The 27,581-nt window shown below is 41.8% G+C and overlaps 6 protein-coding genes across 10 annotated transcripts in view; 2 read left to right on the forward strand and 4 right to left on the reverse strand.

Annotated features, from left to right (window-relative positions):
* dym (dymeclin) overlaps positions 1–4,669 on the reverse strand; it is a 50,557-nt gene extending 45,888 nt beyond the window's left edge. The window contains exons 1-4 of the mRNA XM_076758401.1: positions 4,455–4,669; positions 2,377–2,583; positions 1,254–1,306; positions 947–1,040 (exon numbers count right to left, since the gene is read on the reverse strand). Of these exons, the coding sequence (XP_076614516.1) occupies positions 947–1,040; positions 1,254–1,306; positions 2,377–2,516 (287 nt within the window). The 5' untranslated portion in view covers positions 2,517–2,583; positions 4,455–4,669. The remainder of the gene's footprint in view (positions 1–946; positions 1,041–1,253; positions 1,307–2,376; positions 2,584–4,454) is intronic.
* Positions 4,670–5,492: 823 nt separating this feature from the next.
* Positions 5,493–7,792, reverse strand: c21h18orf32 (chromosome 21 C18orf32 homolog). The gene is made up of 3 exons (XM_076758473.1): positions 7,714–7,792; positions 6,639–6,853; positions 5,493–6,353 (listed from the first exon to the last, which is right to left on the reverse strand). Exons 2-3 carry the CDS (start codon positions 6,816–6,818, stop codon positions 6,288–6,290), a joined length of 246 nt encoding a protein of 81 aa, XP_076614588.1. The 5' UTR covers positions 6,819–6,853; positions 7,714–7,792; the 3' UTR covers positions 5,493–6,287.
* Positions 7,793–7,794: 2 nt separating this feature from the next.
* Positions 7,795–10,288, forward strand: rad1 (RAD1 homolog (S. pombe)). 3 transcript variants are annotated; one of them, XM_076758472.1, is made up of 7 exons: positions 7,795–7,890; positions 8,159–8,360; positions 8,521–8,629; positions 8,735–8,892; positions 9,012–9,112; positions 9,334–9,432; positions 9,649–10,284. In XM_076758472.1, the coding sequence occupies exons 2-7, from the start codon at positions 8,166–8,168 to the stop codon at positions 9,824–9,826; spliced, it is 840 nt and encodes a 279-aa protein (XP_076614587.1). In that variant the 5' UTR covers positions 7,795–7,890; positions 8,159–8,165; the 3' UTR covers positions 9,827–10,284. The 3 variants fall into 3 exon arrangements, with proteins under 3 accessions (XP_076614587.1, XP_076614585.1, XP_076614586.1); XM_076758470.1 differs by having other exon boundaries at positions 7,810–7,863; positions 9,649–10,288; XM_076758471.1 differs by having other exon boundaries at positions 7,837–8,052.
* Positions 10,289–10,897: 609 nt separating this feature from the next.
* On the reverse strand, positions 10,898–13,565 carry bxdc2 (brix domain containing 2). The gene is made up of 10 exons (XM_076758469.1): positions 13,398–13,565; positions 12,946–13,057; positions 12,794–12,837; positions 12,635–12,705; positions 12,488–12,537; positions 12,325–12,398; positions 12,137–12,187; positions 11,861–11,962; positions 11,635–11,763; positions 10,898–11,494 (listed from the first exon to the last, which is right to left on the reverse strand). The coding sequence occupies exons 1-10, from the start codon at positions 13,542–13,544 to the stop codon at positions 11,252–11,254; spliced, it is 1,023 nt and encodes a 340-aa protein (XP_076614584.1). The 5' UTR covers positions 13,545–13,565; the 3' UTR covers positions 10,898–11,251.
* A 475-nt stretch (positions 13,566–14,040) lies between these two features.
* Positions 14,041–18,620, forward strand: dnajc21 (DnaJ heat shock protein family (Hsp40) member C21). Of its 3 annotated transcripts, none has more exons than XM_076757730.1 (12): positions 14,041–14,455; positions 14,887–14,980; positions 15,112–15,235; positions 15,665–15,796; positions 15,904–16,208; positions 16,302–16,444; positions 16,653–16,746; positions 16,960–17,139; positions 17,254–17,302; positions 17,393–17,526; positions 17,736–17,820; positions 17,932–18,620. In XM_076757730.1, the coding sequence occupies exons 1-12, from the start codon at positions 14,359–14,361 to the stop codon at positions 18,091–18,093; spliced, it is 1,599 nt and encodes a 532-aa protein (XP_076613845.1). In that variant the 5' UTR covers positions 14,041–14,358; the 3' UTR covers positions 18,094–18,620. The 3 variants fall into 3 exon arrangements, with proteins under 3 accessions (XP_076613845.1, XP_076613847.1, XP_076613846.1); XM_076757732.1 differs by having other exon boundaries at positions 17,935–18,620; XM_076757731.1 differs by having other exon boundaries at positions 17,396–17,526.
* Positions 18,621–18,913: 293 nt separating this feature from the next.
* On the reverse strand, positions 18,914–26,939 carry LOC143337837 (alanine--glyoxylate aminotransferase 2, mitochondrial-like). Its single transcript, XM_076757735.1, has 14 exons — positions 26,843–26,939; positions 25,419–25,507; positions 24,734–24,924; positions 24,527–24,650; positions 24,340–24,434; positions 24,141–24,234; positions 23,454–23,547; positions 22,657–22,757; positions 22,374–22,466; positions 21,557–21,689; positions 21,285–21,373; positions 20,632–20,781; positions 19,721–19,819; positions 18,914–19,411 (listed from the first exon to the last, which is right to left on the reverse strand). Exons 1-14 carry the CDS (start codon positions 26,937–26,939, stop codon positions 19,310–19,312), a joined length of 1,551 nt encoding a protein of 516 aa, XP_076613850.1. The 3' UTR covers positions 18,914–19,309.
* Between the last annotated feature and the right edge of the window lie 642 nt (positions 26,940–27,581).

The raw sequence follows: 27,581 nt of genomic DNA on the forward strand, positions 1-27,581 counted from the left end.
CATCGTGTTAAAGGTCAAACATAAAACTGGGATAGAAATACATGCTATGCAGGGGCTGGCTATGTGCAGCTGGTTCAGTATTATGCTGCATCCGCATTGTGCCTCTAAAACAATGACACTTCCTCTTTTATAATGACTTGAGTGTCTTTTACATCTTCTCTTAACGTCTTACATAAAACACTGCTACACAAACAACCTTGCTGAACTTAACTAATGGCTTTGAAGTACATCATATGCGCCGCTCTGTGAAATGTAAAATGTGGTGATGGAAAAAAAAAAGAAAATAGCTGTCTCACAACTGCAACCTTCACTTTGACAACTAAGAATACTGTGAGAATAATGTGGCTTTCACCGGAGAATATAATTATCCTACACAAGTTAGTATATATTCACATGTGACAGACACTAGATTGGGACAAAGTTGGTGAGAAACAAATGAAGGGGAAAACAAGAAATGATTGGAGCCATCCAGTACAAGCCACAACGTTTCATAACCACTAAACGCCACCATGGGGATGTCTAATCAGTCCCACAAATTGCCAATTTGCACATGCCAATTATGTCAGACCCAGAAAATGTAGGTTTGGTTTATGGGACAAAATCTGTTACGAAATGTGTAATAGATGGGAGTGGATGGGGCGAGATAACTCCAACCTCTAATGATGTTTAATAGAGAATGAGGAGTCCCCACCCGCTGACTTGGGCAGGGTCAACCTCTGTGGAAATGGAGTGAGTGCAGAATAATGCCACATGTGTTGATGGTTATACCTCAGCAGCTTTCTCATGGGAAACTACAACCACTTCAGTGTTTCCCCTGTAAAAAAACAGGATTCCCTGACTGCCTGTGATCAAACAATGCACTGCCGCACAGTGAACATGCGCAGGGTCTATCATTACTGACACAGTCATCCCAGTTCATTCTCTCCTCTGAGGTTCCCATACTCACTCTTGGCATTCTGTTGAGATTTTCAGCTCTTTGGTTCTTCCCAGAAAAATTCTCACAAGAGCGCCCAAGTTCCCCGTTCTGGGATTGTTTTCAACTTGGAGCAAAAAAAGGAGGAGAGAGCTTATCAGCTGAATTATATACAAACTTCACAAACTTCTTAATTTGATAGTTTGACATGTAAACAACAAGAGGAAATAAATGTTTGTTTGTTTTTTATTTAACTCTGGAGAAGTTGATACTGGTTGTGAACAAGGCACTGACCAATAAAATACACACATGAAACATATTAGTATCACAGGCTACGTACTCAGGGCCTTGGCCAGCGGGATGACAGCCTCTTCCAGCAACTTGGAGTCTCCACTGTTTTAAAGAAAAGCAGAGAAAAAGAGAGTTTGGAAGAAAAGGAGAAGACACTTAAGTCTGTCACTCTGCAGTGACAGAAAATCAGAGTTACATAAAATCCTCTGTCAAGTGCTGTAACATGATGCTTGTGTGCAGTACGTTTCAGGGGAGCGTCCTTCGTTTTTCACAGTGTACTTAGCTTAACCGAGAGATCTGAAGCAGGGGGAATTGGGCATCTTTCTACTTTGGTTTTCATGTAGATTAAAGAAACGAGGTAACTGTTAATCAGTGAGCTTTAGAGGTGACGGTAGGCAGATTTAGTTTCCTCTGGGCAGAGCTGGACTCTATTTCCCTGCTTCCAGTCTCCATGCTAAACTGGGTTAAGCTAAAATTAGCTTATTTTACCGCATACGGTTTCTGGTTACAGCTCCTCAATGATCAGTATTTGCTGCTTTCCATGTTTTTTTTTTTTTCCCCGAGATACCAAGATAAACTAAACATCTTTGGGTTTTGGACTGTTGGTCAAGAAGACAAGCAATCTGAATGTGACATCTTTGGCTCTTGGATCTTGCGATATCACATTTTCCCTCTTTCGTATTCTCACATTTTACAAACCAAACCAAAGTTGGGATGTTGTGTAAAACATAAATAAAATAGAATGTGATAGTTTGCTAATCCTTTTTCACTGAAACAAAGACAATATGTTTCTCAGCACTATTTATGAAAGAGCAAAGTGCTAACTAGTAAATCTATTCTCAGCCAAACAGGACAGTAACACTGGTGAATCATTTCTGCAGAGAGCTCTACAAACATCATGTCTACAGTTTATTGTTGGATCCTGGTCGGGAATATCAAAGGACTTTCTCACTGGAAAGGCTGTGTGCCGTTCGTCTGTTTGTATAACATGAGGCAGCTCTTGAGTAGATGCTCGGGGAAATTTGTCAAAAATGAAGGTGTTTGTTAGAAGAGTCACTTATAGTTTGATGTCATCTAAACCTTTAACCACAGCAGCTGTACAACTGAAAGGCAACATTTTGGTACATAATCAGACACATGAATGAACAGAATCTGTGTGTGTGTTTGTGTACCTGCTGGTAGGACTGATGAAGGTGAAGGAGATGAGCTGATTCCAGAAAGGGTCATTCTCTGATATGGACTCTGCGCCCACCAGGGCCTTGAGGCTGGGGTTATCGGACAGGTCACTGACCTGGCTGGTGTTGGCACCCATCTCTACTGGCTCTGTTCAGCCAGACTCACCACTCTTCACTGCTTTTTCACCAGGCATATGCCAAATCCTGGGGAAGAGGAAATGCTTTAATTGCAAGTGCCGTCACAAAGATTAATAATTAACTCAACACACAGCATATCTGCTAATCATTGTTTTTCCAGAAACGGCCTAATGAGCTCAGTAAAAAAAAAAAAGAGCAGTGACAATATCCAAGTCAATACACTCATTACTGCCTCACTTTGAGAAAAACTTACAAATATCCATACACAGCAGAACACAAGTAAGATTTATAATTTTCACAATATTACTTGCACTTGTAAACGTAATTACTAATCCGATTTAACATCACCTCTAAGTTAATTTCACTGATACTGAAGATGTATCACAAATAACAGAGATATCAGGTGTGCCATTGTTCTGTGTATGCTTTTAAGGAGCCAAGAAACAACACAAGAAGGCCTGCTGCCACTGAGGACTGATAATTTGGGTCTCTAATCTCCCTATCAGACCTGTCAACCCTCCCAATTTTCCCAGAATTCTCTTGTATTTTCTCCTTCTCTCCTGCTATCCTCTTGTATGAATAACTTGAACCTTCCCCTCCACTGACGCAGGTGTAAGTATGTAGAATATGAGCTGCAAGCTCTAGTGATGAAAAGTCATTCACTCAGACAGCAGCTGCCAATAAAACTAGAAGAAGAATGTGAGAGGGATGGAGTACCTGCCAAAAAAGGGTTAAACGTTTGTGCAAGTATCTCACCGAATGGGAGGAGGCTTAACCGCACTTAATGGACGGCAACGTCAGTCACGCTTTTTGGAAATCTGCCACACAGATTTTAATGTAACACAGGGAGGGAAAAACAACAAATCCACCAAGACTAATGTACAGCAACAGAAGCGCGGAAACATGGTCTGCCAATGACTGCATTTATGCTATCTCTGCCATCCATTGTCTCAATCACCTTCTCCCAACAATTGTCTCAGCTGCCAGTGGCCTCTCTCAAAATCACAACCATAGCATGATGTGTGATATGTACATATCCTGCAAGTACCCCAAAATTAAATAAAGTGCTGACTTTATTTGCCCTTTTGTGTTTTTCATGTCTAGAATGCAGGGACGTTGATGAGGATCAGACAGGTTTGTCTGGTGGTGATTTTAGGATTCACTGTGTGTCCCCTTGCTTGAATGTTTGAATGAATATAAGGACAGTGGTAAGGGTGGTGGGGCAGCCCAGGGTGGGGCGCCTGAAAATTTCCCTTATTTTCAAATCACTCATATGTACTCAAACTAGATCTGTCCTCTTGATATACAGTGGTCCATGAGAGAGGTCAAGTTCTCTACAGGATGACACGTAAGGAACCAGGACGTGTGTTTTGTTTTCTTGAAATGACACACCTTCGACACACAGGTGTACCCAGCTGGCCAATATTTGCCCAGGTAAGCTGGAGCATATAGAAGCACCTGGTAGTGGCAAACCACAGAAGACAGTTTGTGCCCCTCGTGTATTAAAGATAATAACGTCACACAAATGGCACAAACGTGAATTAAGAGGGGGACATCGAAAGCACCAAAACATACTATTTTCTTATGTTGTTATAGTTATTGGTGAACAGACTGCTGTGATCTTGCCAAAACAACATTTCGTGTCCACAGTCAGTGTGTTAAATCTCATACGTCTCTGCTCATATTATGTCTGCACTTCAGTTAACCAACTTGCATGACGTTAGCTAGCTCATCCTATTTCAAATGCAGGAAATACTCTGTGCCTCGGCAATTTTGACTGTCAGCACGGTGTAGCGACTCCCAAATTAGCAGGAAGCCATAGCTAGTTAAATTATTAACTCTTGACGGTGTCCGGTAAACCGCTCGTTAATAACTCACTGTCCAGAAAACAGCTAACGTCCACCGCTTGTTTGATAGCAGCTGATCGCTCGGCTTACCTGTCATAAATGTTTCTCGCAGTTTCCGCGGCTCTGTCGTCTCCCAGGACCGTTCAGCAGCGACTGTTTTTTACACTAATTGGTAGTTTAGTGTAATTTATTTTTCAAGTATAATTTACAAAGGCAAATACCTGTAATTCTGAGGAATTCGAGGCAATTAAGTTAACTCTACATACTCCTTTCCTCCATGTTTTCCACGTCGCCACCCCTTGCGTGATGACGACATATGGGCGTTGAGGACGTCGGTGACGTTGCAGATAGAAATGGGGCCAATAGATCGTACTACTGGACTTAAATTTGACAGGTAGCTAGAAATACAGTTTCAAATGGATACTAAAATTGCTCACTGTCTCCTGCATGTGTTAAAAGACGACTGCTTGCCACCCTTTAAAATAAATTGAGTTATAATGGATTTCTTCAAAATTATGAATTCACTAAGTTGATTATTTACTGATTTGCTCTTTCTGCAGCACACGGCCTGTGTTTGAACAGTGCCTCCTCGAGAGCCCTGACTGAGACTCTCATGTCTTTGGTGGCTCTCAGTACGCTATGACAACACAAAGCCATTTCAACAGTGAAGTCAATTAAGTTCCAATAAGAATACAACTGGTTTGACTAAGTTTCAATATGCTAAACTGACTAAATTACATACATTTGAACTAAATTTTAGTACTTAATCTAAATTGCAGTTCTCTAAGACAAAAGTTTCACACTGCATGTGATGTCAAGCCCAAAACTGTTGACCAGTAAAAGATCTGAGTCCTTCTTCCACCACTAACATAGTCTTTAAGGTTCCTATAGCCCTGTAATGTTTCTATTTAATCCAGTTCAATGCTTTAAGATGACTTTTGCTCTCCAAGGGAAAGGGGCTGTGATCTACTTTGCCCCAAATCTGCTTAAGAATTTTGATTTCTAAAGAAGAATCAACAAAATCTTCAGTCACAAAAGCAAAATCACCGTTACTGTACATGCACCTGCCATGAGAATATAGTGTTGATTTATGCTTCAAGTAATGAACCATGCTGCTGTATTGATTAAAACGCCTTTGACATTCAAATGTTTAATCTGTATTTATTCATCACAGATGCACCTTAATTCATATGTGTTGTCTACATTCCCACTGGCTGCTGTAGGTACTTTTTAAGAACAGGTGAGTACTGAAAAACCTACATTATTTTCATTGGAGAGGTGCTTTAAAAAGGCTGAATTTCCCCATCATATCTAAGAAATTTCAGAGTATAGTTCTCTTTCTCTCTCAAACACACACACACACACACACACACACACACACACACACTCTCTCTCTCTCTCTCTCTCTCTGCTTCATGTCACAATGTCATGAAACTGTCAAAATCTTTACTTAAACATTTGTTTTTAAATATCATTACAATGATCATTCTCAACCTAATTCTGTACAGGTATGATATTGTAATCACATTCACACTGTTAAAATATAATTAATCACCCAAAAATTGATTCCTTCCTGACTTTATGAAGTGATCAAGCTGAAGAAGAAGCACAGCTTAATATGGGAGCAATAAATGAGCATCTTTTGAACTGCAAGTCTGACTTAAACTATCCAAGTGAGACTGAATATAATAAAGTCAATGCAACATGGAAAACATATCAATATATCTCATATCAACAATAACCAATTTCTTAAAGTTACTGTAAATTAAAAAAAAGAAAGAAAGAAAACAAGCTACACACAATAGGGAGAGTTCTGAAAACCACTCCATTCAAAGAAGACTGATAAGTTAATTGATAGTTTCTCTATATTATGTTAATGGAATATTTACACAGTTTTAGATACATTATAAACATTTGGAGGCATCAATCTGTCTTCTTATCTGCTGCTATAGCGGATCCATTGGCTGTGGCCTCACCATTGCATTCAGCCTGAAACAGACAAGAAGGAAAGTGTCGTTAAAAATGCTGTTATCAACAACATACAATCGTGAAAGAGGCACAAAACTAACACCAGCATTTCTAATGAGTATGTGAAGTCAAACCCCAAACTTAACCTGCAAAATTCAGTGGCTTTAAACGATGTTAAAGATGAGAAAACACATTCAGAGGGTCAATAATATTGAAGTATCACCCAGCACTACACAAATAATTAAAGGAAGAAGGGTTTCATTATCAAAATGTCTTAATCAAATCATTACTTTTCCATCAACTTACCTTGCAAGTCCCATTACTCTTTTCACTAACTTTTTGGTCACTTGTGCCAGTCTCCTGGACTGCTTTCTTGGACCAGAACATGTTAACAATCGGTGAGATGAAAGGATAGAGGTAAGGCTCCAGGAACCTCTTGTAGACCCACAACAGGACGGGAATCACAATACAGGGAATGCACACCATGACTGTGGCTCAGACGGGTGCCAAGAACAAAGAGCCTGAAGCAGAGGAGGAGGACAGAGACAGTTTGTCGCAAGTTGTCAAAACAGTATAATAATGTGTCTTCATCTCCACAGGGGTGTAAAGCTTCTCGTGACTATATGTTAAGACCAACATTTAGCTAACCACAGGAATGACAAATCCTGAAGGTGATTTGTGAAATGTCCAACTGTGGTGAAAGCCTCCACTGGTCATCCATCAGTCATGTTGGTTATTGGCCAACATGGTAAAAGGACTGTGTTTTATATAGCGCTTTTCTAGTACGATGAGCGCTTTTAGACTGCCGAGACCAGGGATCGAACCACCGACCTCCTGACGACGCTGTACCTCCTGAGTGTAGTACAGTGTTCACACAGCTTGACAGGGGGCGACAGCACAGCAGAAGTAAAAGCATAACAAGCTTATTTTAACCAACAAGATGCCAACTGCATCTGCTGTTTTTATTCCCCATACCACTTTACTAAGCACTAAGCCTGCCTGCCTTCCTCCCTCCAGTTAACAACGTAACCTGCGAGCTATCAGAAGCTAATATTAGTTTACAAAACATCGTAGCAGAAGAGGAAGAGAGGCTGTGTTTTCAGTTCTCCTTGTTAGACTTACGATAGACCTGCTGAGGGCCTTCCAGAGGCTCCACAGAGACTTTTGTTTGCTGTTAACTCGTCTTGTTACTGATCAACACTGTTACACACAGCGTCATCAGACTGACTGTTAGCTAACGCTAGCTTCAAGACTTCACTCGGCGGTGAACCGAACAACTATCTAAAAAATGTGACTAACCAACAAACTAAACGACATTTTTCGAGCCACGGGACATTAATTAAGTAATAATTCACTAGATAACACCACTGTTGATACGTACTGCTGATGTACACGTTGTATTTCTCAGGCGATCCTGATGCGAAGTCTCTGGAACGTCTCTGCACATGCGCAGAATATACTTCCGCCGAATAAGACGGAAGCGGAAGTTGTACAACATACTGGCGCCTTTCCTTTTCTTCAAAACAAACCTGTGAGTGTCTGAAATACAACTTTGTAAGTCGGTGACACGTAATGACAGTTTCCAGCAGCATTTTTAAACGCTTATTTACCGGAGATGCTAGATTGTACAAGAAATGGCACTGAAATTAGCAGTTTGCTGCGTACGCTTAGCCGAGCTTCAAATCACAGCAAAATGACTGTTTCCTGCGTATGAGTTATGGTAAAATTTAGCTAGCTTACATTAAACCTTTTCGCTCAGATGTTAACATCTGTTAACGGCATTTTCGCCTTTAAACTTAGCTATCTTATATATGTTTTCATTTCAGTGCCACAATGCCTCTGTCAACCCAGACGCAAGCCGATGATGAGCATTACATTTTGGTGGCCAGTATGGATAATGCTCGCAATTTGTCCAACATCCTGAAAGCGATCGCCTTCAAAGACCACGCCATCTTCAGTGCGACACCCAACGGCCTTAAAGTCACTGTAGAGGACTCCAAATGTCTGCAAGCCAATGCCTTCATCCAGGTGTGTTTGCTTTAAGTATACAATAATCCTTAAACTTTTGTATTGAGTAAACATGGAGGAAGTGAATGCAGCTGAATGCAGCAGAGTCTTGATTTCCCCCAATTTTAATTTCTGACAAATGCACCCCCTATAGTGGAGACATGTCCTGTCTTTATTCCAGGCTGAGATCTTCCAAGAGTTCACCATAAAAGAAGATTTGGTGGGTTTACAGGTTAACCTCACTGTTCTGCTAGACTGCCTCAATATCTTTGGAGGAAGCACAGTGCCAGGTAACGATAAAGGAGAGTGAAAACTAATGCAACCAGATATAACACTGTTTAACCATCTCCGATACGTCTCAACATTTTCATTCTCTCCCTCGTGTGATGTTACAGGAGTATCAACAGCCTTGCGGATGTGCTACAGGGGCTACGGCTACCCTCTGACCCTGTTCCTGGAGGAGGGTGGGGTCGTGACTGTGTGCAAGATCAACACGCAAGAACCAGAAGAGCCAATTGACTTTGACTTCTCCAGCACCAACGTCACGAACAAGGTGGACTTACAGTGTTTCATGTCATGAAAGAGATGAACTCTTCAAGTATCTCTACAGTATCTGCAAGTTTAATTAAAACAGTCCATAACTGATTGCTGCTCATATACCTCTTTTCAAAGGTGATCCTGCTCTCAGAGAGTTTGAAGGAAGCCTTCTCTGAACTGGACATGACCAGTGAGGTGCTACAGATCACCATGTCCCCCAGCCAGCCATACTTTAGGTGTGCTGTCAACATTACAAGTGCTTTGTAAAGCATCACTGTGTCTCTTGCAGAAGGTTTACAGGACATTTGGCTATACTTGTAAAACTCCAAAGAACCATGTTTAAAATACATTTAACCTGCTTTTAATAATGAATCGGTCACATCCATCAAGGTGAAGGAAGCACACTTGAACTTTGAGTTTTAGAAATACTTTTGTTCTTTGGTTTGTTGCTCTTCAGATTGTCTACGTTTGGGAACTCTGGAAATGCCCATTATGATTATCCCAAAGACTCTGACATGATGGAGCTGTTCGGATGCACCACGACACAAACCAACAGGTTAGCACATGACGACCAGAACAAAACAATGGCAAAGTAGGGCCTGAATTAACAGAAAATGTGTAGTACTTAGTCATTATGTAGTTTGTTTTGACTTGGTCTTACATTACGATGTCCACTTGCAGTACCACACACTGAGAAATGGCTCTATATCTGCTGTAATGAGTTTTATTAAAGCTCCACATTCTGTGCTGTCCTCTCTGTGAACTGCAACAGGTACAAGATGTCCCTGCTGAAGCCGTCCACCAAAGCCTTGGCTTTGTCCTGTAAAGTCTCCGTGAGGATGGACAGCAGGGGCCTCCTCTCTCTGCAGTACCTGGTCAGGAATGACGACGGACAGATCTGCTTTGTGGAATATTATTGTTGTCCTGACGAGGAGGTGGAAGAGGAGTGATGACAGTCCACTGAATACCCCTTTAAATAAGCACTTTAGTGGTGGCCATTCACTTTGAATGAGAAACCAGAGTATGCCAGAGCAGGCGGAGCAGCCAGTGGGGTGCATACAGGTAAAAACACTGGACTTAATGGGCATAATGGGTGATGATACCGTGGGAAAGGTCACAAAATCAACTGGTTCATCATTTGCCACACAGTCACGTCTGAGTGAAGCATTGCTACTGGATTTGTGCAAAGATGACGTCACTGAGCTGGTGTTATGTGTGGACTTGCATCGTTTGTTAATATGGAGACTCAGGTATTCAGAGTGCCTCCACATGCAAACATTAACTGTACCTTCATGTGTCAGTTTATAGTCCGGTTGCAGCCTTGATCTGTTCTGATCTCGTGTTTCTGCCCTTTTCCCTCAGAGAGCGAGCTGGTTGATGGGTAATAAAGTGAGCCATTGAAAACATGATACATTGATATGTTGTTCTTAAAAGGTTTGGCGTTACTGTCTGTAAACAAAACATTCAAACCAGCCCCTCGCATGCTCAGTGTGACACCTGCTGGATCACATATCATGTGCTGATGGCATTTTTCTACGGCCAGCAGTCAACAAGCCATCAGCAACACCAGGTAATTGTTTGTGTCCAGACAGAATTTAGCTGAGCTTCAGACAGAGGTGACACAGATTAAGTATTAGCCCAGTCCCAACCTTAAAAGGTACCATCCTGTGTACTGCTATTGGCTGGAGGCTACATACCCACCGCTCAAAGGTTGCAGCCCTGAAGCATCCCAACCACAGCAAAATAAGAAAATCCAGGCAGAGGGCAGATAAATACCCTGCAACACACTTCTAGTGGGTCATAAATGACAGGTTTTACATGACTCTATGTGTCGGTTTTTAGGAATCTCCTGCATGGTATTTATGGTGTTGTGTAGTGTGCATACATCTACTCTCAGACTTTACATTGCTCTACACATACTGGCATTTCTTTGGAGTATAGATCAAATAATACTGAGAGTATGTTTTAATTGTTTTATTTCCATGACATAGAAACAACTGTAGTCACTCAAAAGCAATAAACTTGTTTTTTTTTTTACACATATGGAATATTTAGTTTTATCAAAAAGGATGGGCCAGTATTGTTTGCAGTACTGTAAAAGCAGAGACCTTCATGGCCAGCTCCAATCAGCACAATCCTCCTCAAGGAGGGAGCGAAATGTGTTTTGTGTGAATCCACAAATGATGGCATCAGACATTGAACACAATGTGTGCAGATTTTCTCTCATTCTGTCAAATAAGTTGCACATACAGAATTTTTGTAACCAAACAAAAGGTCATAATATTGGACTTAAGACCTGGCTGCACTGTTGCATTACTACATTTTCTGGGGAAAATAACTGAACCACGGCACTCAGTTTAACCCAGTCCGTCCAGTTACCTGTGTGCCATCCTTTGTCTTTTGAAAGCTTTGTGTTTGTTTTTCTTCGCCATTTTGGGCTCAGGTGCTTCTGTCTGGATGTGAACAGGCTTCTCATCGGCTGGTGTTAGGAAGACGTCGGCTGTGACGTCTGTGGCCAAATCCTCCTTCGCTTCAGTCCTCTTCATGTTCTGCATCTCCTTCACCATCTGCTTCTCACGCACTCTGGCGGCTGCCGCCAGTCTGATCTGTCTCCGGTGCTGTGGGTGTGTGAGGAGAAAGGTGACTGACACGATCAGGAAATGATGGAAATGTAGCACGGTCATGTAACGGGTGCAAAGTGTGATTCAATATAACATCACATGCTTACAACCAAAAACTAGCATGAACTGGACTTTACCATGTTAGGAGACTGGAAGCCTGGGTTTTCATATAGCGTAGGCCCTCCAAAGCTCCCCTGAAAGATCTTGATGAGGTTGAGAACAAAGCGAGGGCCGATCTCCACGAGGGAGGCATCCTCCTCCATGATCTGAACACGGCACACAGAAAGAGATACGTCTTACTTCTCAATGCAAAATATTTATTTGTTGGTCTAAAAGATTTTGCCAAGAATAGCGAAATGTTACCTGGTAGTTTCTAAACCATATCCTGTTGTCGACAATGGTGAATGTGAAGACGTGGTCCACAAAAGGCTGACTCTTTGGATGGTAGCGTGGAGTGGAAAATGTCTGCAACAGGGAAAAGTAATGAGTTCCTTCCTTATTTAAAAAAAAATGTAGACATACAACCTACAGAGCTTTCAAACAAAGTAAAACCTTGCTTATAGATACATTCACAGCTGCATTAGCTTGTGTGTTCAGGATTCACGCATGCATCTTCGGACATGCTTCTCGGATACACACCTGGGTTAAGAGCTCCTTCAGTAGAGCATAGTGGGGCTCACTGTCAAATTTCTGTTGGAGACAAAAACAAATTAAGCTCTTACCTTCATGTATTGATTATGAAGCCTCAGCTCCCATCACAGACATATACTGCTAATACTATTGTACTGTTGACAGAATTACTGACAACATGTGCCAGTGCTACTCACAGGGTCGAACGAGACCAGTGGCCTGGATCCTTTGAGGCAGTTTCCTGTCATCTTGAGTTCAGCCAGTGTATGAACTGTGGAGGAGACAATAATATGAATCAGTTTTTACCCGTCGCGCATGACAGATGCACTGCACTCCAGGACCATGATAGACGTAACTCACTGTTTTGAACCAGAAACTTTGCAGAAGGTCCATGAGGGCTGTTTGAAATCCTGTACGAGAAGAACATTAGTGAATTAACTTTAAATAAAACAACACTAAGTACACAAGCTTGCTGGTTAGAGAATGTAACAAAGATCAAATACTCACCACATATAGAGGTCCTGCTTCTTCTTGGCCTCAAAAAAGAGGCATTTGTTGCAGTTTTTCATTTCACACACCTGGAAACAATGCAGATCTTTAGCTATACTGTAGTGTACATGATTATACATAAGGCCCTTTATTGTCCATTTTAAATAGCGAACTCACCTCATTAATAACAAACAACTTGTCTTTTCTGTCCATTTTTGTATCTATCAGACAAAGAAAATCCTTGTTATGGTCTCTGATCAAAATAAGTGTCAGCGTATGCATGTAGTGTGGTGAAATGACACTGCATCTGACTGACGGACTGCACGAACCTGCTTTTGAATGAGGCATTATGGTCCTCAGGTCTTGCATCAAGTGTCTTGTTCTGAAGTTGATGCCTCTCGAGGAGAAAATGAGAACCCTTTCCTTGTTGGTCCATTTACCCTGTTCAAGAAAATACAGCTTATAACATCAAAACAAACTCAAACACGTTTACTGTTATGGAGTTTAAGATATTTTCTCATTCACCTAGATGGCCTCCTAGTATCTAATGATGGGCAGGAAATACGGTGTGTTGTGAGTGTTGACCTCAGACTGGGCATGTTGTGATTTTACGACTTTCCGCATTAAATTACACTATTCACTGTGTTTGGTAGGTGTGAGCCGTTTTGGTAAAACAATGACATTACACAACTTAAGAACAATATAGCCCAAGTGTATGGATGAACTGAAGTTAGCTGACTAGCTACCAATTCAGTGGCTAATAACAAGCGCTAGCACTTACCATCGACACCGGTGGTGGAATTGTGACTTCATTTTTCATCTCCTGTTCGGCTTCAACCGGTGCTTCACCTCCATCTGCGACAACTTTGACTTTCTTTGCATTTTTATCAGCATGAACCCGTCCACGTTTTCTCTTGAACGCCGACATGTTTGTATGCTCGCTGACCCAAATCTCGCGTCACCGAACGATAGTTCAACTGAAACAGCACACGTGCGGACGGATCAGAGAGGAGGGACTCCCAGTGGCGCGGAGGTGGTACTGTAGACTCAACACAACACAATCTCCTCCTTACCTTAAAAGTAAAATGAGGACAGTATGTCCTGTGTCACTGTTTAAATCTGCTTTTAAATAGAAATGTCCAGAAAATAAAGCACACAGTAGGACTAGATTGCTGTTGACTACCGCTGGTAGAAATGTACTGTATTCCTAAATGATACTGTTAGACATGTATGACCTGAGAGTGACATGGAGAATCATTATTTTTTCACTGCATCTTTTCCTGATAGAGGAGAGCCGAATAAAATAAAATAAAATCTATCAACTGAGTAAGATACTATTCACATTTCGCACTGTGGAGGGCAGCAAAAGGCGATTATAGCTTCAAATCTGCCGAAACGATAACGGAAAGAAGAGCAATTCTCGCGAGATTTACCGGCACTGGTCATGGCTAATGGTCTAACCTATTGGTTGTGGAAGTAACTCAGTGGCTGTTGATATACAAACTATTCGTCAGTGTGAAAGGATATTGCGCGTATTTAAATATGTAACGTCAAAACAATACATTATTGTTGCTATGACCTGATAAGTCTGCGTTTTTTAAGAAATAGAAGAGAGATACTGCCTACTCGCTAGCATGCTACAGTTAGCTACATGTTAAGGATATCATCTGCTGGGACAACGTGAACAACACTTTTCTAAGTATTATTCCTCGAGTCAGGTTTCTCTTTACAATTAGCTGACAATGAAGTGTCACTATGAAATCTTGGGTGTGAAACGAGACGCGGGAGACGACGATTTGAAGAAAGCTTATCGTAAATTGGCATTGAAATGGCATCCAGGTAAGTTGTGATGGAAATGTGGTAGTTATGGACTTGGCAAGAAGGATGGGAGTATCCCAGGTCTATAGCGCATTGGACGAATTCTCAGTTAAAGTAAAATGTCGGAATTGACTTCTGTATATGTCATTTTTCTTACGGAGGTATTGTTAATATTGGTAAAGTGATTAGTAGTCTTTGAAGGGCGTGTCGATTCACTGCAGTATGTTTCGTAGAACCTTCCACTGTAAAGTGAGCAACTACACCTGTCAAATAAGTGTAATGTTGATGTAGTAAAAGTGTGATATTTGCCTCTGAAATGTAGTGGAGGTAATGCCATGTCATGACATTGTGATTACACAGTGTGTGTATATACTGAGCTCCTCTGGCTCCCTTGATGCGATGCTGTTAGCTTGAACCCAACAACAGCTGTGGTTTCCCTCTGACATTTCCAGATAAAAACTTGGACAATGCCGAGGAGGCGGCGGAGCAGTTCAAGCTGATCCAGGCAGCTTATGATGTCTTGAGTGATCCACAGGAGAGAGCTTGGTGCGTAGAGATTTATCTCATCATGCGCAAAGAGTTGTTGCAGACTCACGTTATCTCTGCTGTTTAATACACAAACCGTTCAGGGTTCGGTATGTCGTAGTTTGACGCCTCTGTCTCCTTCTGTGTGGCAGGTATGACAATCACAGGGAGGCTCTGCTGAAAGGAGGACTGAGTGGAGACTATGAAGACGACAGCATTGACCTGCTGCAGTACTTCACCGTCACCTGCTACTCTGGCTACGGAGATGACGAGAAGGTTTGTGCTTTGTGGTCGTGTGTGAGGGTCATCAGTCACATCAAACCTTCAGCGAGGTCTTTTCTTCAGACAAAGAAAACTCCAATAGAAACAGGATCTCAATGTGCCAAAGAGATTCCTTTCAAACATCGCCTGGAGTCTGATTTTGTCGGGGATAATTCAATTATGTTTACCATATGATATCTGGTCAATATAACTGAATCTCTTCTCTCTTTTGTCCATGTTATGACCTGAGGATGGAGCAAAAGAAAAACTTATGTTTTTGGGAGGCACACCCCACATGAAATACTGAAATAGTTACTTAAAAATCTGTTCAGATTGGTGGGGGCAGCTTCATCCCATGTAATTCAGGATTTCTTTGTTCATCTCAGAACAGTGATTTCATCATTTATTATTCCCACTTGTTTATAATCCATTCTCTCTTCGTAGGGCTTTTACACAGTCTACAGGAATCTCTTTGAGTCCATTGTTAAGGAGGAGATGGAGCACAGCAGGGTGGACGATGAGGAGGAGGAGGAGGAGTTTCCTCCCTTTGGAGATTCACAGAGTGACTATGATACTGTAAGTCAGCCCACACTTAAAACTCATGTCTCAAGATTGTTCCTTTGGATGATGTGAATCAGTCATGATTTTTAGTACTGAATCACACTCTCTTCGCCATATTACAGGTGGTGCACGTGTTTTACGGCTTCTGGCAGAGCTTCTGCACTCGTAAAAACTTTGCCTGGAAGGAGGAGTACGATACAAGGCAAGCCTCCAACCGCTGGGAAAAAAGGGCCATGGAGAAGGAGAACAAGAAGACCAGAGAGAAGGCTCGGAAGGAGCGCAATGAGCTCGTGCGACAGCTCGTGGCTTTCGTCCGCAAGCGTGACCGCCGTGTGCAGGCTCATAGGAAGCTGGTGGAGGAGCAGAACGCTGAGAAGATCAAGAAGATGGAGGAGCTGAGGCGGAAGCAGAAGCTCAGCCAGGCCAAGTAAGTAGTGGACAGATCACTGGGTAAATCTGGCATTTGTTTTCCTCCTTTCCCTCCTCCTAGTCATAATACTACACTGTATGTCCATCCCAGACTGGCAGAGGAGTACAAGGAGCAGAGCTGGGCGGCCATGTCTGAGCTTGAGAAGGAGCTGCAGCAGATAGAGGCTCAGTACGGAGAGGAGTTCGGAGATGCATCAGAGAGTGAGGAAGAAGAGAACAGTGAAGAGGGAGGAGGTCAGTGAGGCTGTGTTTGAGATTAAAGCTTCACTAAGGAGAGCGGCGACATGCATCAGCTCCCGTAGCTACAACACAGCTGGACTGAAAAATCCCCATCAGCACCAGCAGCGTTGGAATAGAATGTGATCATCAGTGAAATGAAAAGTACTTGTCTTGTTTTTATGTGCGCAGTTTCTTTTTTCAGTGCATAAATATTCCTTCACAGACGCAGAGCAGCCCGATGGAGACGAGCTGACAATCGACTATTATGATGATCTGTACTGCCCAGCCTGTGACAAGTCCTTCAAATCAGATAAAGCGTGAGTAAACGCACACCCGCTCTGCCTGCCCGCTGTCCTCTGGACGTACATGTGTTTGATTTCATTAGAAAGTCACACAGAGCTTCTTTATGGATAAACACAGTGTCTGGGGACACTGGATCTTTGGCTTTTATACTCTTCAGTCACTGTTAAATCTGTGTCATTGATGCCTTTTCTTGCTGTTTCATCGTTTCTTTTCTTTGCTGTCTACAGTATGAAAAACCATGAAAAATCCAAAAAGCACCGGGAGATGGTGGCGTTGCTGCGGCAGCAGCTGGAGGAAGAAGAGAATTCACTTGGTTTGAACCAGGAGGGAAGAGAGGAGGAAAATGAGCAGGAGGAGAAGGAGGAGGAGGAGGAGGAAGAGGAGGAGGAAGACAAGCCAAGGCAAAAGTGTGTAGCTGAATGTGATAATAGAAAAAAACATACTCTTCACCTGGTTGTCAGAGTGGTTACAGCTTGGTGACATATTGAAATTTGTTTAAAATTTCACCTGCTCCTACACAGGCTGTCCAAAAAGCAGAAGAGGAAAAAGAAACAGCAGAAAGTAGCACATGTGAGTAATAGCTTCTGTCTCTCAGCGACTGGGCCTGGCTTAGTGTGCTCTTAATGCAGGCTTCTGTATTCATGCTCTCCTCCCCCACAGCAGAGTGCTCCAGAGGAGGAGGAGGAGGAGGAGAAACCCACGCTGACCACCTGCAAGGAAGATGCCCCCGAGAAGTCAGCGGACCCCACAGACCCGGAGAAGGAGGATGATCTCCCTCCCACAGAAGTCAAGAGGTCAGCCCAGGGGTTTTGTGATGTCACTAATTCATCTTTATTAGACCAGACTGAAGTCTGCACATTTTAGGGGACCAAGAACAGAGTCCACAGCAGTACCGAATGTTTGAGGCTGCATTGATTCATTATTGTGGCCACTTGGGGGCAGCAGAAGAAGCAGTTGTGGTTCTAATCCGATTTTATCTGTCACCTAAATGTTTCCTTGGCAGCTCCGGGAAGCCAAAAGGAAAGAAGGGAGGAGGAAAAGACAAACCAAAGAATGTCAAGTCAAACACCGGAGGACAGGTTCCTGAGGTTTGTACTTTCACACTTGTCAGTTATCAAAAAGAATCTTATTACATTAAACTGTGAGAAAATGGTCCATACTTATATCAGTTAATCTCTTATCCCTATTTCCTCCTCCAGAAGGAAGTGAACCTCTGCTGCGTGACCTGCAACCACGAGTTCCCCACAAGAAACAAGTTGTTCGACCATCTGAAGGCCAGCGGCCACGCCTCCGCTCTCTCCTCAAACGCTGCTCACGGCTCTGTGAGCAAGAGCAAAAAAGACAAGAAGAAGAACAGATAACACCTTTCATCCGGGCTGATGAACCCCAAAGAGTTTGACTCAGCAGGAACACAGGAAGCGATGCTCTGAGAAGCCTCTCTGGAGGAAGATAAACTGAAAAAAGCCTGTTGAAAGTGGATTTAATGGACCGGATTGGCTGAATGAGAGCAGATAGTTTTTTTTAAACAGTCATTTTCAGCTGTGTATGTGTGAGAGACTCCTTTTACTGAGTCCTCCAGATTGGAATGACTGAAATGTTTTCTGTGCTTTTCCCAGTAACTTATTAAATTCTCCATCATGATAAACCAGTGGAGATTAACCAGACAGGATGTGTGTAGGAAACACCTTCATCCCTGTTATCAGATCCTTTTCCGTTTTGGGACTCCTCTCTCTCGGTTTGTGAACAACTCAGTCGTAGTATTACTGCATCATGAAAATAAAAGTGATACTGCATGTTGGTATTTATACAACAACTGTGGAATGATTTGCATCAAGTAACCCTGTTTAACAATAAACCCCTCTATGCTGGTCATGTCTGTACAAAAACATGCACCTGAACCTTTTGAAATGATTTTTTATTGGTGGGAGAAGAAACCAAATTGCATCTTTAAGCTGATGTGTAAAAGCACAAATAGTTGTTTGATCAAAATGCGGTAATTATTAAAATCATGATACGTATCGGTGACTTTACATTCTATGTGTAGCATTCAGGGTTCGTCTGAAAAAATGTGTAATTTTAATGTTTTCATGGTTAGGAAAAGGTTTAAATTCTAACATACATGTTTCAAAACATATTTGAAATGAAACCATCCAATTGTCATTTTTGTCTCCTGGGGTTGAAATTAGCAAGCTTGAAATAACCATGATCAAAACATACAAAGTCAGTATGAACAGATGGTAAAAATAAGCAAAGTGATTGATTGCTGAGGGCGTGAAGCTGCATTTATAGTAACAGTTTAGATGCAATGATAAAGGCTTTAGTAGTCTAGAAAGGTTTTGGTTTAAGGACCTTAAGGGTGCTAGAATTTCGGTCTGAACCCTGAGTATTCAACTGCAGACTGACTGCAAAACAATCATGTTGATTCATTTGATCCAAAGAGAGCAAAATGAGTTAAAGTCAGTAAGAGAAATACGTTATTTTTTCCTCATTAGAGTGTTGGTGTTTAAAAAAATGCAGTCCACTGCTGACTGGGTGTCCAGGGTTTGCCCTTGGCACGCAGTCGCTCCTGCGGCCCGTTCATTTTCTGTCCATGTAGTTCTGGATGGCCTTTTCGAAAATTGGCAGGAAGAAATCTACGTCCTCCTTTGTGATGCACAGGGGGGGTTGGATGCGGAAGGTCTGAAGTGGTGAGAAAACAGAAGAAAAGAGGGGAGATGATGGAGCGCCAGAGATTTTCAGGAAAGCATGCGTGACCGGGTCTCTTACTCTCTACTCTGGATCACATGATGCTGCTGGCAGAGAAGACACTTCTGGCTCATGTTCAGAGGCAGAGATGAGAATGTTCATAGGCTACTAAAACGGGTAGTATGGTAGTACACATTTATTCTGAAAATATTAGACTTATTCTGGACATCCTGTTTCATGTTGCTTTGTTTCCACAGCATGCTGGTGACCCTGCAACATAAACATCAAGGTGAGTGCAGTTACCTGTCCGTAGACTCCTCCTTTCCCTATCAGGACTCCCATGTCCTTCACGTCCTCAAAGATCTCGCTCATTGCCTCAGGAGCCAGCGGGTCCTTGCTAACCTGTGGACGACAGAGAAGAATCCAAACGGGCGGATGTGGGTGGATGTGTTATATAAACTATATTCCAGTAACTCAAATTTTGAACAGCATCAGTCTGCCCGTGTCCAAGCAACAAACCTCTTATGCTAAAAGGCCCGATGGGCTACTGCATCTACAGTTTCCAGGTTTAATAATAACTGAAGGTTACGGCAGCAGAAAATGATGTCCTCTTCAGCGTCGGTCGGTTACTCATCCGACCATGTCGTAAATATTGATGGATTGGATGGTTAGGGCAGTAAAAAATAATAATGTTTGTTGTTTTTGTTGATTTTTTTTTTAATTGTTACTAAATGAGTGTTAATTCAGTCATTGGTCATATTTGAAGGTAGTGTTGACCGCCTTACTCAGTCTGGGTCTCGGTGAGGATTTAATTTGAATGCTAATCCTCTTTGCTTTGGGGTTATCCAATGTTTTGTACATGTAATAACAATTTTTAAGAGCCCTTTGCTTGCAATATTAAAATTTTGCAGTGTTAACTGCTTCTGCACAAACAGTTTGGTAAATTACAAATATATCAAGGCAGAAACTCAGAGTGAGTGTTTCACGAGGCGTCACCAAACTGTGATTTTCTGCAGGTAAACTGTGACTTTTTAAGTTTCTGGTTCTGTCTCTTCGCTTTTCTAATTCAACATCTGCCAGATGTGCTGCAGCTGATTGTTCTCTTCAGAGTTGCACATGGTAAGTGCTGCTGTGGCTAAAGGTGAACCAGGGTACAGCTGAACCATGCGGAGGAAAGGTGAGCGTCACATCTGCTGCAAACTCAGTCGGCCTACCTTGTCTTTGACCATTTCCACGCCGATCTGCAGGCCTTTTCCACGGACGTCACCGATAATCTCATACTTGTCTCTGAGTTTTGCCAGTTCGGTCATCATATAGGTGCCCACGTTAAGACTGTTCTGCTGCAAGCCTTCTTCTTTGACAGTCTGTTGAGTAAGAATCCGTTATCGTTTGAAGTCCAGCTGAATTTAATCACCCCTTTGCAATCAAAAACAATCATAATCAGCGCTTTGACTCACATTTGCGGCGCCTTAATTCTCCCCTGTGAATGTACGTGTAGGAGCTGGACAAGTTGTTGTGCCCATGTTTTTAAGTTTGATGCCAAGGAGGCGTTAGCAGGAAAGCTAATGTGGTTTGTTTTTGAGTCTGTGGTTTTGTGTGTTGTGTCGCTGTCTGCTGTCTGCCTGTTTGTCATGACATTACAGCTCTATGCAAATATGGTTTTAAATGAAATTATTTCATTGGCTTCATGGAAAAAAGATGGAGAATGTAACAGTATTCTGACGGCTTAATGTAAAAGTAGGGGGCACCATAATGAAACCAAAAAAATGTAAAATACAGATTTTTCCTTTTGGTTTTTCCACACACAGGATGTGATTTACAGAGGGTATATGTACGCAGGATTGACTAGAAAAAGATGAATCCTTACATCCAGCACTGATGAAGCAATGGCACAAGCTAAAGGACTTCCTGCAAAGGTGTTGAAGTGGAAGGCCTTCCCAAAAGAGGCAGCAATTTCTGGAAAACACATGAATAAGCAAGCTCACACACAGACATGCAAAAGAAAACAGGGGGGTCTTTGAGTGAAGTCATTGTCAGGACAGACTGAGCCTGATCATCTTTCTCACCTCTACCTGTGTTTCTCGACTGTTTGATTGTAGAAATAAAGACATAAATGCATGCCTCCCAGTATTATCTCACCTGGTGTTGTCACAACAGCTGCGATTGGGAATCCATTACCAATGCCCTTTGCCATTGTAACCATATCAGGAATGACGTCATAGCCCTGGAAACCCCAGAAGTGGCTTCCTGCTCGGCCAAATGCAGTCTGGACCTGTCAGGTGCAAAATACATGAATTTATTTACAGTTTTCAAAGTTCATGATATATGATGCTATCATTGGTACCCATCCACCAAGCATTGGTTGAATGAAGTCTTTCATAATGAGTTAACAAAGCAATTGAGTGAGTCTTAGTTTGGTGGAAGAGAGAAAGGTCTAAAGGAGAGAACTAGTCTTCTGTTTAATAACCAAAATAGGCGTAAGAATATTTTGCTGTCTTGACTAAAAAAAAGCTATGAAACGTTGCAAACTCACCACTGGTGGGTGGGGCGGGGGTCGGGGGAGGAGACACACACCTGTGTAAATATATCGGCAATCGCTGGTTGTTGGGCTAACAGTGGCTGGTTGGAAAACATATTGCTGAAGCCTTGTATGTATTTATTATATGTATATATAAAAAACATGTCTATTATATTGTTTAGATCCTAGTTTAAATATCTGAATATGTGTTTTGTGTGTATAGCATGGAGGGGGCTACAGGTGCATCTCCTTGTACAGTGTTTAACTTGAAACACCTTGAACCTTGAACCTTGAATTTTGAACCTACTCTGAACATATCCTACTGAAAGCAAACAGGCTCTGCCAAGTTGACTTTCATTGACTTTCACCTTCAGAGCCTGTAATGGAATCATTGAGGTCAATTGCCTGACCGTATCCATGTTAGGTGGCGTTTCTAACCTCATCAGCGATGCAGATCCCTCCCCTCTCTCTCACAAGTTTGTAAGCGTCCTTAAAGTAGTTTTTAGGGTACTGCACAGCTCCTCCCATTCCCTGTAGAAAACAGCACATTCACAGTCCCACATTAATTAACACAAGCACTCATATTGAACATGGATGACTTGACAACGAAGGACTCAACAAAGTTCTGACTTTGATTTTGGTTCAAATTACTCAATTCATGTTCTCCTTTAAAGGTGTCACATCCATGACGTGACAAATACTCCACAGCAGAATACTGTACCTGAATCGGTTCTGCAATGAAACCAGCGATTCGACTTGGGACACTCGTAGCAAATGTCTCTTTCAGCTGTCCAATGTACTGTTCGTTTGCCATGCAATGACCTGCGGGATCAAAGACTATTATTTCGGAGACAGTAATGATACTTATATTAGTATGTATAAATGCAATATTTATATTTTTGTAAATATTTTGCAATCCCAAATAGAGGTAATACTAAGATCATTACCATTACATACATTTTGTTCTAATAGCCCACCACTACTACAGTCTAATTTGACTAAACCTGGTGTACCTTACAGTATATTAGACTATTGTTTACCGATATTATATCATAACATAACATTTTTTTAAAATATAAAAAGTAATGCGGACATGCTAACAATACTGACCATTTCCAGGCGGACTCAAGCTGAGGTGCAGGCATACGATACAGCTAATATTCCTGAAACTAATAATGTTAAAAGAGGAAAACAATCAAAAGAAGGCTTTAAAGGGGAATTGTTTAGTCTGATTTTCAGGATTAAAACTACTGGCCTGTCGTACTCTCGTGACTTTCAGGGAAAAGTTTGAAAGAGGGAACGTATTTTGTCAAAATGTAACTCTAAATTAATTTGGCAAATTAACTGCTGCCAGGTAATTTAACTAAACTACAGGGCCCATTAAATTGTTGTTGGAATATTGCACAAGGGATCCTACAGCTCAGTCCCACAGACAATGGTAGTCAGTTTGCCTATTTATGAGACCAGTATGAGAGATAACCTGAGTGTGTCGAGTCATGCATGCATGTGTTTGTGTACCTTGGGCACAGCTACATTCTCTGATGGTCTGCACGGGAGAGTCCCTGCAGTGGCTTCCTCCCCACGGGCCTCTGAACACATCAGGACACATGGTCTGTTTATTGGGTAGAAACCAAGTCAGCTGGATCAAACTGACAGCAACAGTCACTTTAAGTAATGCAGCACAAAGAAATCAATTTTTTTTTTAGCACAACACAGCTTCATGCATCTGTTCAGCAGCATGGGTGGAGCTGGAGTGCAATAAAATCTAAAAAGTCTGTTTAGCACACATATAAACCACTCTAACAATTAATCTTTAAACTGGACTGACTGCAGTTCCTCAAGGGTTCCTCAAGGGTCCATTCTTGGACCTCTTTTATTCAACATCTACATGCTCCCCCTTGCTTATTTTATAGATTATTACAACATCTCCCACCATTTTTATGCAGATGACACACAACTGTACATAACAGTATCACCACATGACTACAGTTCCTCACATTTGCTGAATAAGTGCATTAGACAGTCATCCAGTAACGTAACTGTGGAGTTTTTGTTTAGCTTTTTTGCCCATAACAAGAAAGATTAAAAGTCAATTCTTCAATGTTCCTGTAAAGCACTTTGAATCGCCTTGTGTCTGAATGGTGCTATATAAATACACTTGCCTTTCCTTATGTTGTGTGTTGCTATACATTAATAAATACATACACTTGTGCAGCCTGAACTGGTGGCGACGGGGTATTTATATGCTGAGTTGGAGGTAAGACCCATGGTCTGTTGGCTGCCACCGTGGTACGACCCTCTGGAGGATTGAACGAAAAGAATCAGACACATTTAAAGCAAACGTTGCTGAAAGCATTTCTTATTTTTCATGGAACAGTGAAGCACATAAGGATTTGACTTGGACCTGAGAGTGATGATGTCATAGTTGCCCGTGTAAAGTCGAGCCAGCAACATGGCCAGGTCATTGGCTTCTGAGCCGCTGTTGGTCAGATATATCACCTGGACAGGGAAACACAGAGCCGCAGACATTTTATTTCCCCTTCATGTGTATCCTGGCTCCTGTCCTCACCTGATCAAATCCACCACGGTACCTTAAGAGGATCCGGTAAGGTGGAGGCCAGTTTCTCACAATACTCGTGGAGAGTAGGATGGACGTAGATGTTAGTAGTATGCCACAGTCTCCTAATTTGCTTCTCTGCAGCTGCTGTCACCTTCCTGTGGCCACAGATTTCATTCATGGTGTATCAGAATAAAACAGGCCATCACTGTGTGATATTAAAAAGAAAAAAGGACCTTACGGGTGGCAGTGGCCCACACTGACAGTTGCCACACCAGCAAACAGATCCAGATATCGCTTCCCGTCCACATCCCATAGCCATTGCATGTATCCCTGGTTGATGAACACTGGTTTCTTATAGAAGGTAATCTTCGAGGTCACAGGGTTGCAATTCTGCCTGCGGATCTCCATCATCCGCTCTTTGGACATACCCTGGACAGACATAAATACACAGCAGAATTAATGACTGACACACAATATTAAAACGCAAAGTAAGGAGTTGTACTTTTGCACGAGTAAAGATTTTCAGTACACTACCCACCACTGGTAATACCACCCTCTGCAGTTGGTGATAATTCTGTGCCTCTCCCTCTATCGTTTAAATGTGTTTGTGATGGTAAAAAATGTCATAAAACATTGCCCTACAGTAACACTAGTGGCCAAAAGCTCCACAGGGTACCTTACCATCAACATATTGAAGTGTGTGTACTCTACTATTGCTGATCATTTCATTTTCTCTCCTTAAATTTAGGATAATGTTACGTATAGAACCTGCCAGGTGAAGTTGAATATTTTGGCGCACCACCTTTGCATGACATAATAACAAATCAGATATTTTACCAAAGCCATTACATCCAGGTCTGAATCATTACATAAAACAGAGTCCAGCAGTGCAAGATTGACATGTGATGCCACATCACTCTGACCTTGTACTCCTCTGGTTTGCAATTGCATTGGGGCATCTGCGGGAGGTCTGCAGGACGGTATTTGAAGGCGGATTTCTGACATACTGCACCTGTGGAATGGTTTCATGGAAATTCAGAAAGATAGGTTAAGTGGGTGCCACTCCTGAAAACCCGTGCACAAAGAGGAGTGAAAGAAACCATCCACGTCAAACTGAAACGAGCGTCAGTCAACAGAGCAGGTGGTCTAAGACACCACTTATCAGCCACTTAGAACCTCAAGCAAGTCCAGTTTAAGTAGATTTTATTCAGTTATTAAAGAACTCCATGAGACGATCAAAGCCTTACTCTGACATTTCTGTGACAGTTGGGGCTTTTTCTGTGATCATCTGTTCTAACATTTTCACTGAGGTCTTAAAACTTTTAAAATTCCCCCTGTTTATTGACATTTACCAGTAAATTACTAAATTCAATTGTAGATGTGGGCAGCACTTCAGAGATCTGGCACCAGACTATCTATAATCTAGAGAAAAATCAAATCTGATGTAAAATTCATTTCATCATGACTCTACCATCTTTTGATTTCATGTCATTCTGAATTATCTGGTCAATATTTAATCTAATTGTAACCTGGTTGATGGTTTAACTGCATTAACTTCGCACTGCGCAACACAGAAAACAGCATACTTCTTGTTTTTCTCGCTCTGCTGATGGCTGGAGAATGTCAGTCAGAACTGGTCACTGACGGACAGTTTTTTTTTAAATTATTGTTAATGATGACATTTAGTTTGAGCACAGAAAAACACACATTATACACAAGCTTAAATACTAAAATACAGATCGCACACAGGTTTAAATAACATGTTCTTAACTCTCACTATGCACCCTTCATTTAACCACTCAAGTGTCAAATTAGATAGTATGACAGTGAAGTATTTTACTGCCATGTGTGCAGAATTACATCTCTGCAGCGTTTTCTGCTGTCATTTAACTTGATGCACAGTTGCCTTTATTTTTATGTCACAATATCAAGACTTGTTTGTGTAATGTACCTGAAACAGTCTGTTTTTGAATAGCAGTGAATATATTAGCGAGTGTAGTGCACTTTATTATTAAATAACAAGAATATTAATTTTTATACAGCACTTACAGAAAAAAAAAACAGAATAAAAAAATTAAATATAGTAAAACACAAGAGGATAAAATTAAAGAATATCTACTGCAGCCTCTAATAACACAGTTAGCTAATGTTTATCCCTGAGTTTTACACAGACAGATTGTCTTGGCCTTCAATTATATCAGCCATTTAATTTATTAGCCGGCAGGTTGATAAGCTTTAGCTGAAAAAATGACCTGAATCTCTACATTGCTATACCGACTGTGTCAGCATCAGCAACAGACCATGATCAACAAATTCTGTGCTTTTGTTCATCTAGATGTCGACTCACCACTTCCCAGGTGAAATTTGGCCCAACCAGGTGAACAGCAGAACGGTCCCGTGAGACCTGCATAGCGGCCACTTAGACAGGAGCCAACTTTATACATGTTGGGCAGGTGCAGTACAGACGCCTCTCAGCTGCTCTCTCCACCTCAGCTTTTCTTTTTCTACAAAGTCACAAGGATGGGTGGACAGTGCTCAGCCAATGGTACCCTGATCCCACCAAACTACAATGATTTCTCTGCAACGTCACAAGGATGAATATGTAACTAGTGGCTCCAGGCCACTATGTCCGCTTCGAGGGGGAGTTTTGTTTAGGAATAAGGCAAGATATGTCGGGTGGTTCTGGTTCTTTCCTGTTGGAGGCCTGACCTCATTCTGAGGTGAGTGGGAGTGAGATTCAAGGTTCAAGACTCAAGTTTTTGTTTGTCGCTACATAATGCAGGATTGCACAACGGAAAGCAGTTGTAGCCCCCGCCAAGTGACACACGCAGGAAATATGAACAGATATTCAATCTTTTAATTAGAAACTAAATAGGCAATAACATAGAACAAACTACATGAAAGTAGCACTAAAGGAAGAAATAGACTTGGATCCTCTTCTGGGCACCTCACTGGTCAATTGATTGACATTGATTGGGAAGCTAATCAGCTGATGAAGTCTCACCTGCATGGGGCCATGTGCTCACTCTGTCTCCCCCTTCCTATGGCTCACATCCACCCTGGTTTACTTTCTTTAGGTTTTGCAC

Source organism: Chaetodon auriga, chromosome 19, assembly GCF_051107435.1.
Source record: "Chaetodon auriga isolate fChaAug3 chromosome 19, fChaAug3.hap1, whole genome shotgun sequence".
Classification (NCBI taxonomy): domain Eukaryota; kingdom Metazoa; phylum Chordata; class Actinopteri; order Chaetodontiformes; family Chaetodontidae; genus Chaetodon; species Chaetodon auriga.

What these genes read in the sequence shown, in the direction of transcription:
- LOC143337837 (XM_076757735.1), bottom strand. Translation starts at nt 26,939, where the DNA reads ATGTATAAAGTTGGCTCCTGTCTAAGTGGCCGCTATGCAGGTCTCACG. An exon ending in AGCTGTTGTGACAACACCAG is followed by an intron (nt 21,374 to 21,556) that starts GTGAGATAATAC and finishes TGTGTTTTCCAG; the next exon opens with AAATTGCTGCCTCTTTTGGG. An exon ending in AAGGAGGAGTCTACGGACAG is followed by an intron (nt 19,412 to 19,720) that starts GTAACTGCACTC and finishes TCACCACTTCAG; the next exon opens with ACCTTCCGCATCCAACCCCC.
- c21h18orf32 (XM_076758473.1), bottom strand. Translation starts at nt 6,818, where the DNA reads ATGGTGTGCATTCCCTGTATTGTGATTCCCGTCCTGTTGTGGGTCTAC. An exon ending in AGAGTAATGGGACTTGCAAG is followed by an intron (nt 6,354 to 6,638) that starts GTAAGTTGATGG and finishes TGTCTGTTTCAG; the next exon opens with GCTGAATGCAATGGTGAGGC.
- rad1 (XM_076758472.1), top strand. Translation starts at nt 8,166, where the DNA reads ATGCCTCTGTCAACCCAGACGCAAGCCGATGATGAGCATTACATTTTG. An exon ending in AAGCCAATGCCTTCATCCAG is followed by an intron (nt 8,361 to 8,520) that starts GTGTGTTTGCTT and finishes TCTTTATTCCAG; the next exon opens with GCTGAGATCTTCCAAGAGTT. An exon ending in TGGAGGAAGCACAGTGCCAG is followed by an intron (nt 8,630 to 8,734) that starts GTAACGATAAAG and finishes GTGATGTTACAG; the next exon opens with GAGTATCAACAGCCTTGCGG.
- bxdc2 (XM_076758469.1), bottom strand. Translation starts at nt 13,544, where the DNA reads ATGTCGGCGTTCAAGAGAAAACGTGGACGGGTTCATGCTGATAAAAAT. An exon ending in AAAGTTTCTGGTTCAAAACA is followed by an intron (nt 12,399 to 12,487) that starts GTGAGTTACGTC and finishes TCTCCTCCACAG; the next exon opens with TTCATACACTGGCTGAACTC. An exon ending in TATGGTTTAGAAACTACCAG is followed by an intron (nt 11,764 to 11,860) that starts GTAACATTTCGC and finishes TGCCGTGTTCAG; the next exon opens with ATCATGGAGGAGGATGCCTC.
- dnajc21 (XM_076757730.1), top strand. Translation starts at nt 14,359, where the DNA reads ATGAAGTGTCACTATGAAATCTTGGGTGTGAAACGAGACGCGGGAGAC. An exon ending in GCTACGGAGATGACGAGAAG is followed by an intron (nt 15,236 to 15,664) that starts GTTTGTGCTTTG and finishes CTCTCTTCGTAG; the next exon opens with GGCTTTTACACAGTCTACAG. An exon ending in CCGGAGGACAGGTTCCTGAG is followed by an intron (nt 17,821 to 17,931) that starts GTTTGTACTTTC and finishes TTCCTCCTCCAG; the next exon opens with AAGGAAGTGAACCTCTGCTG.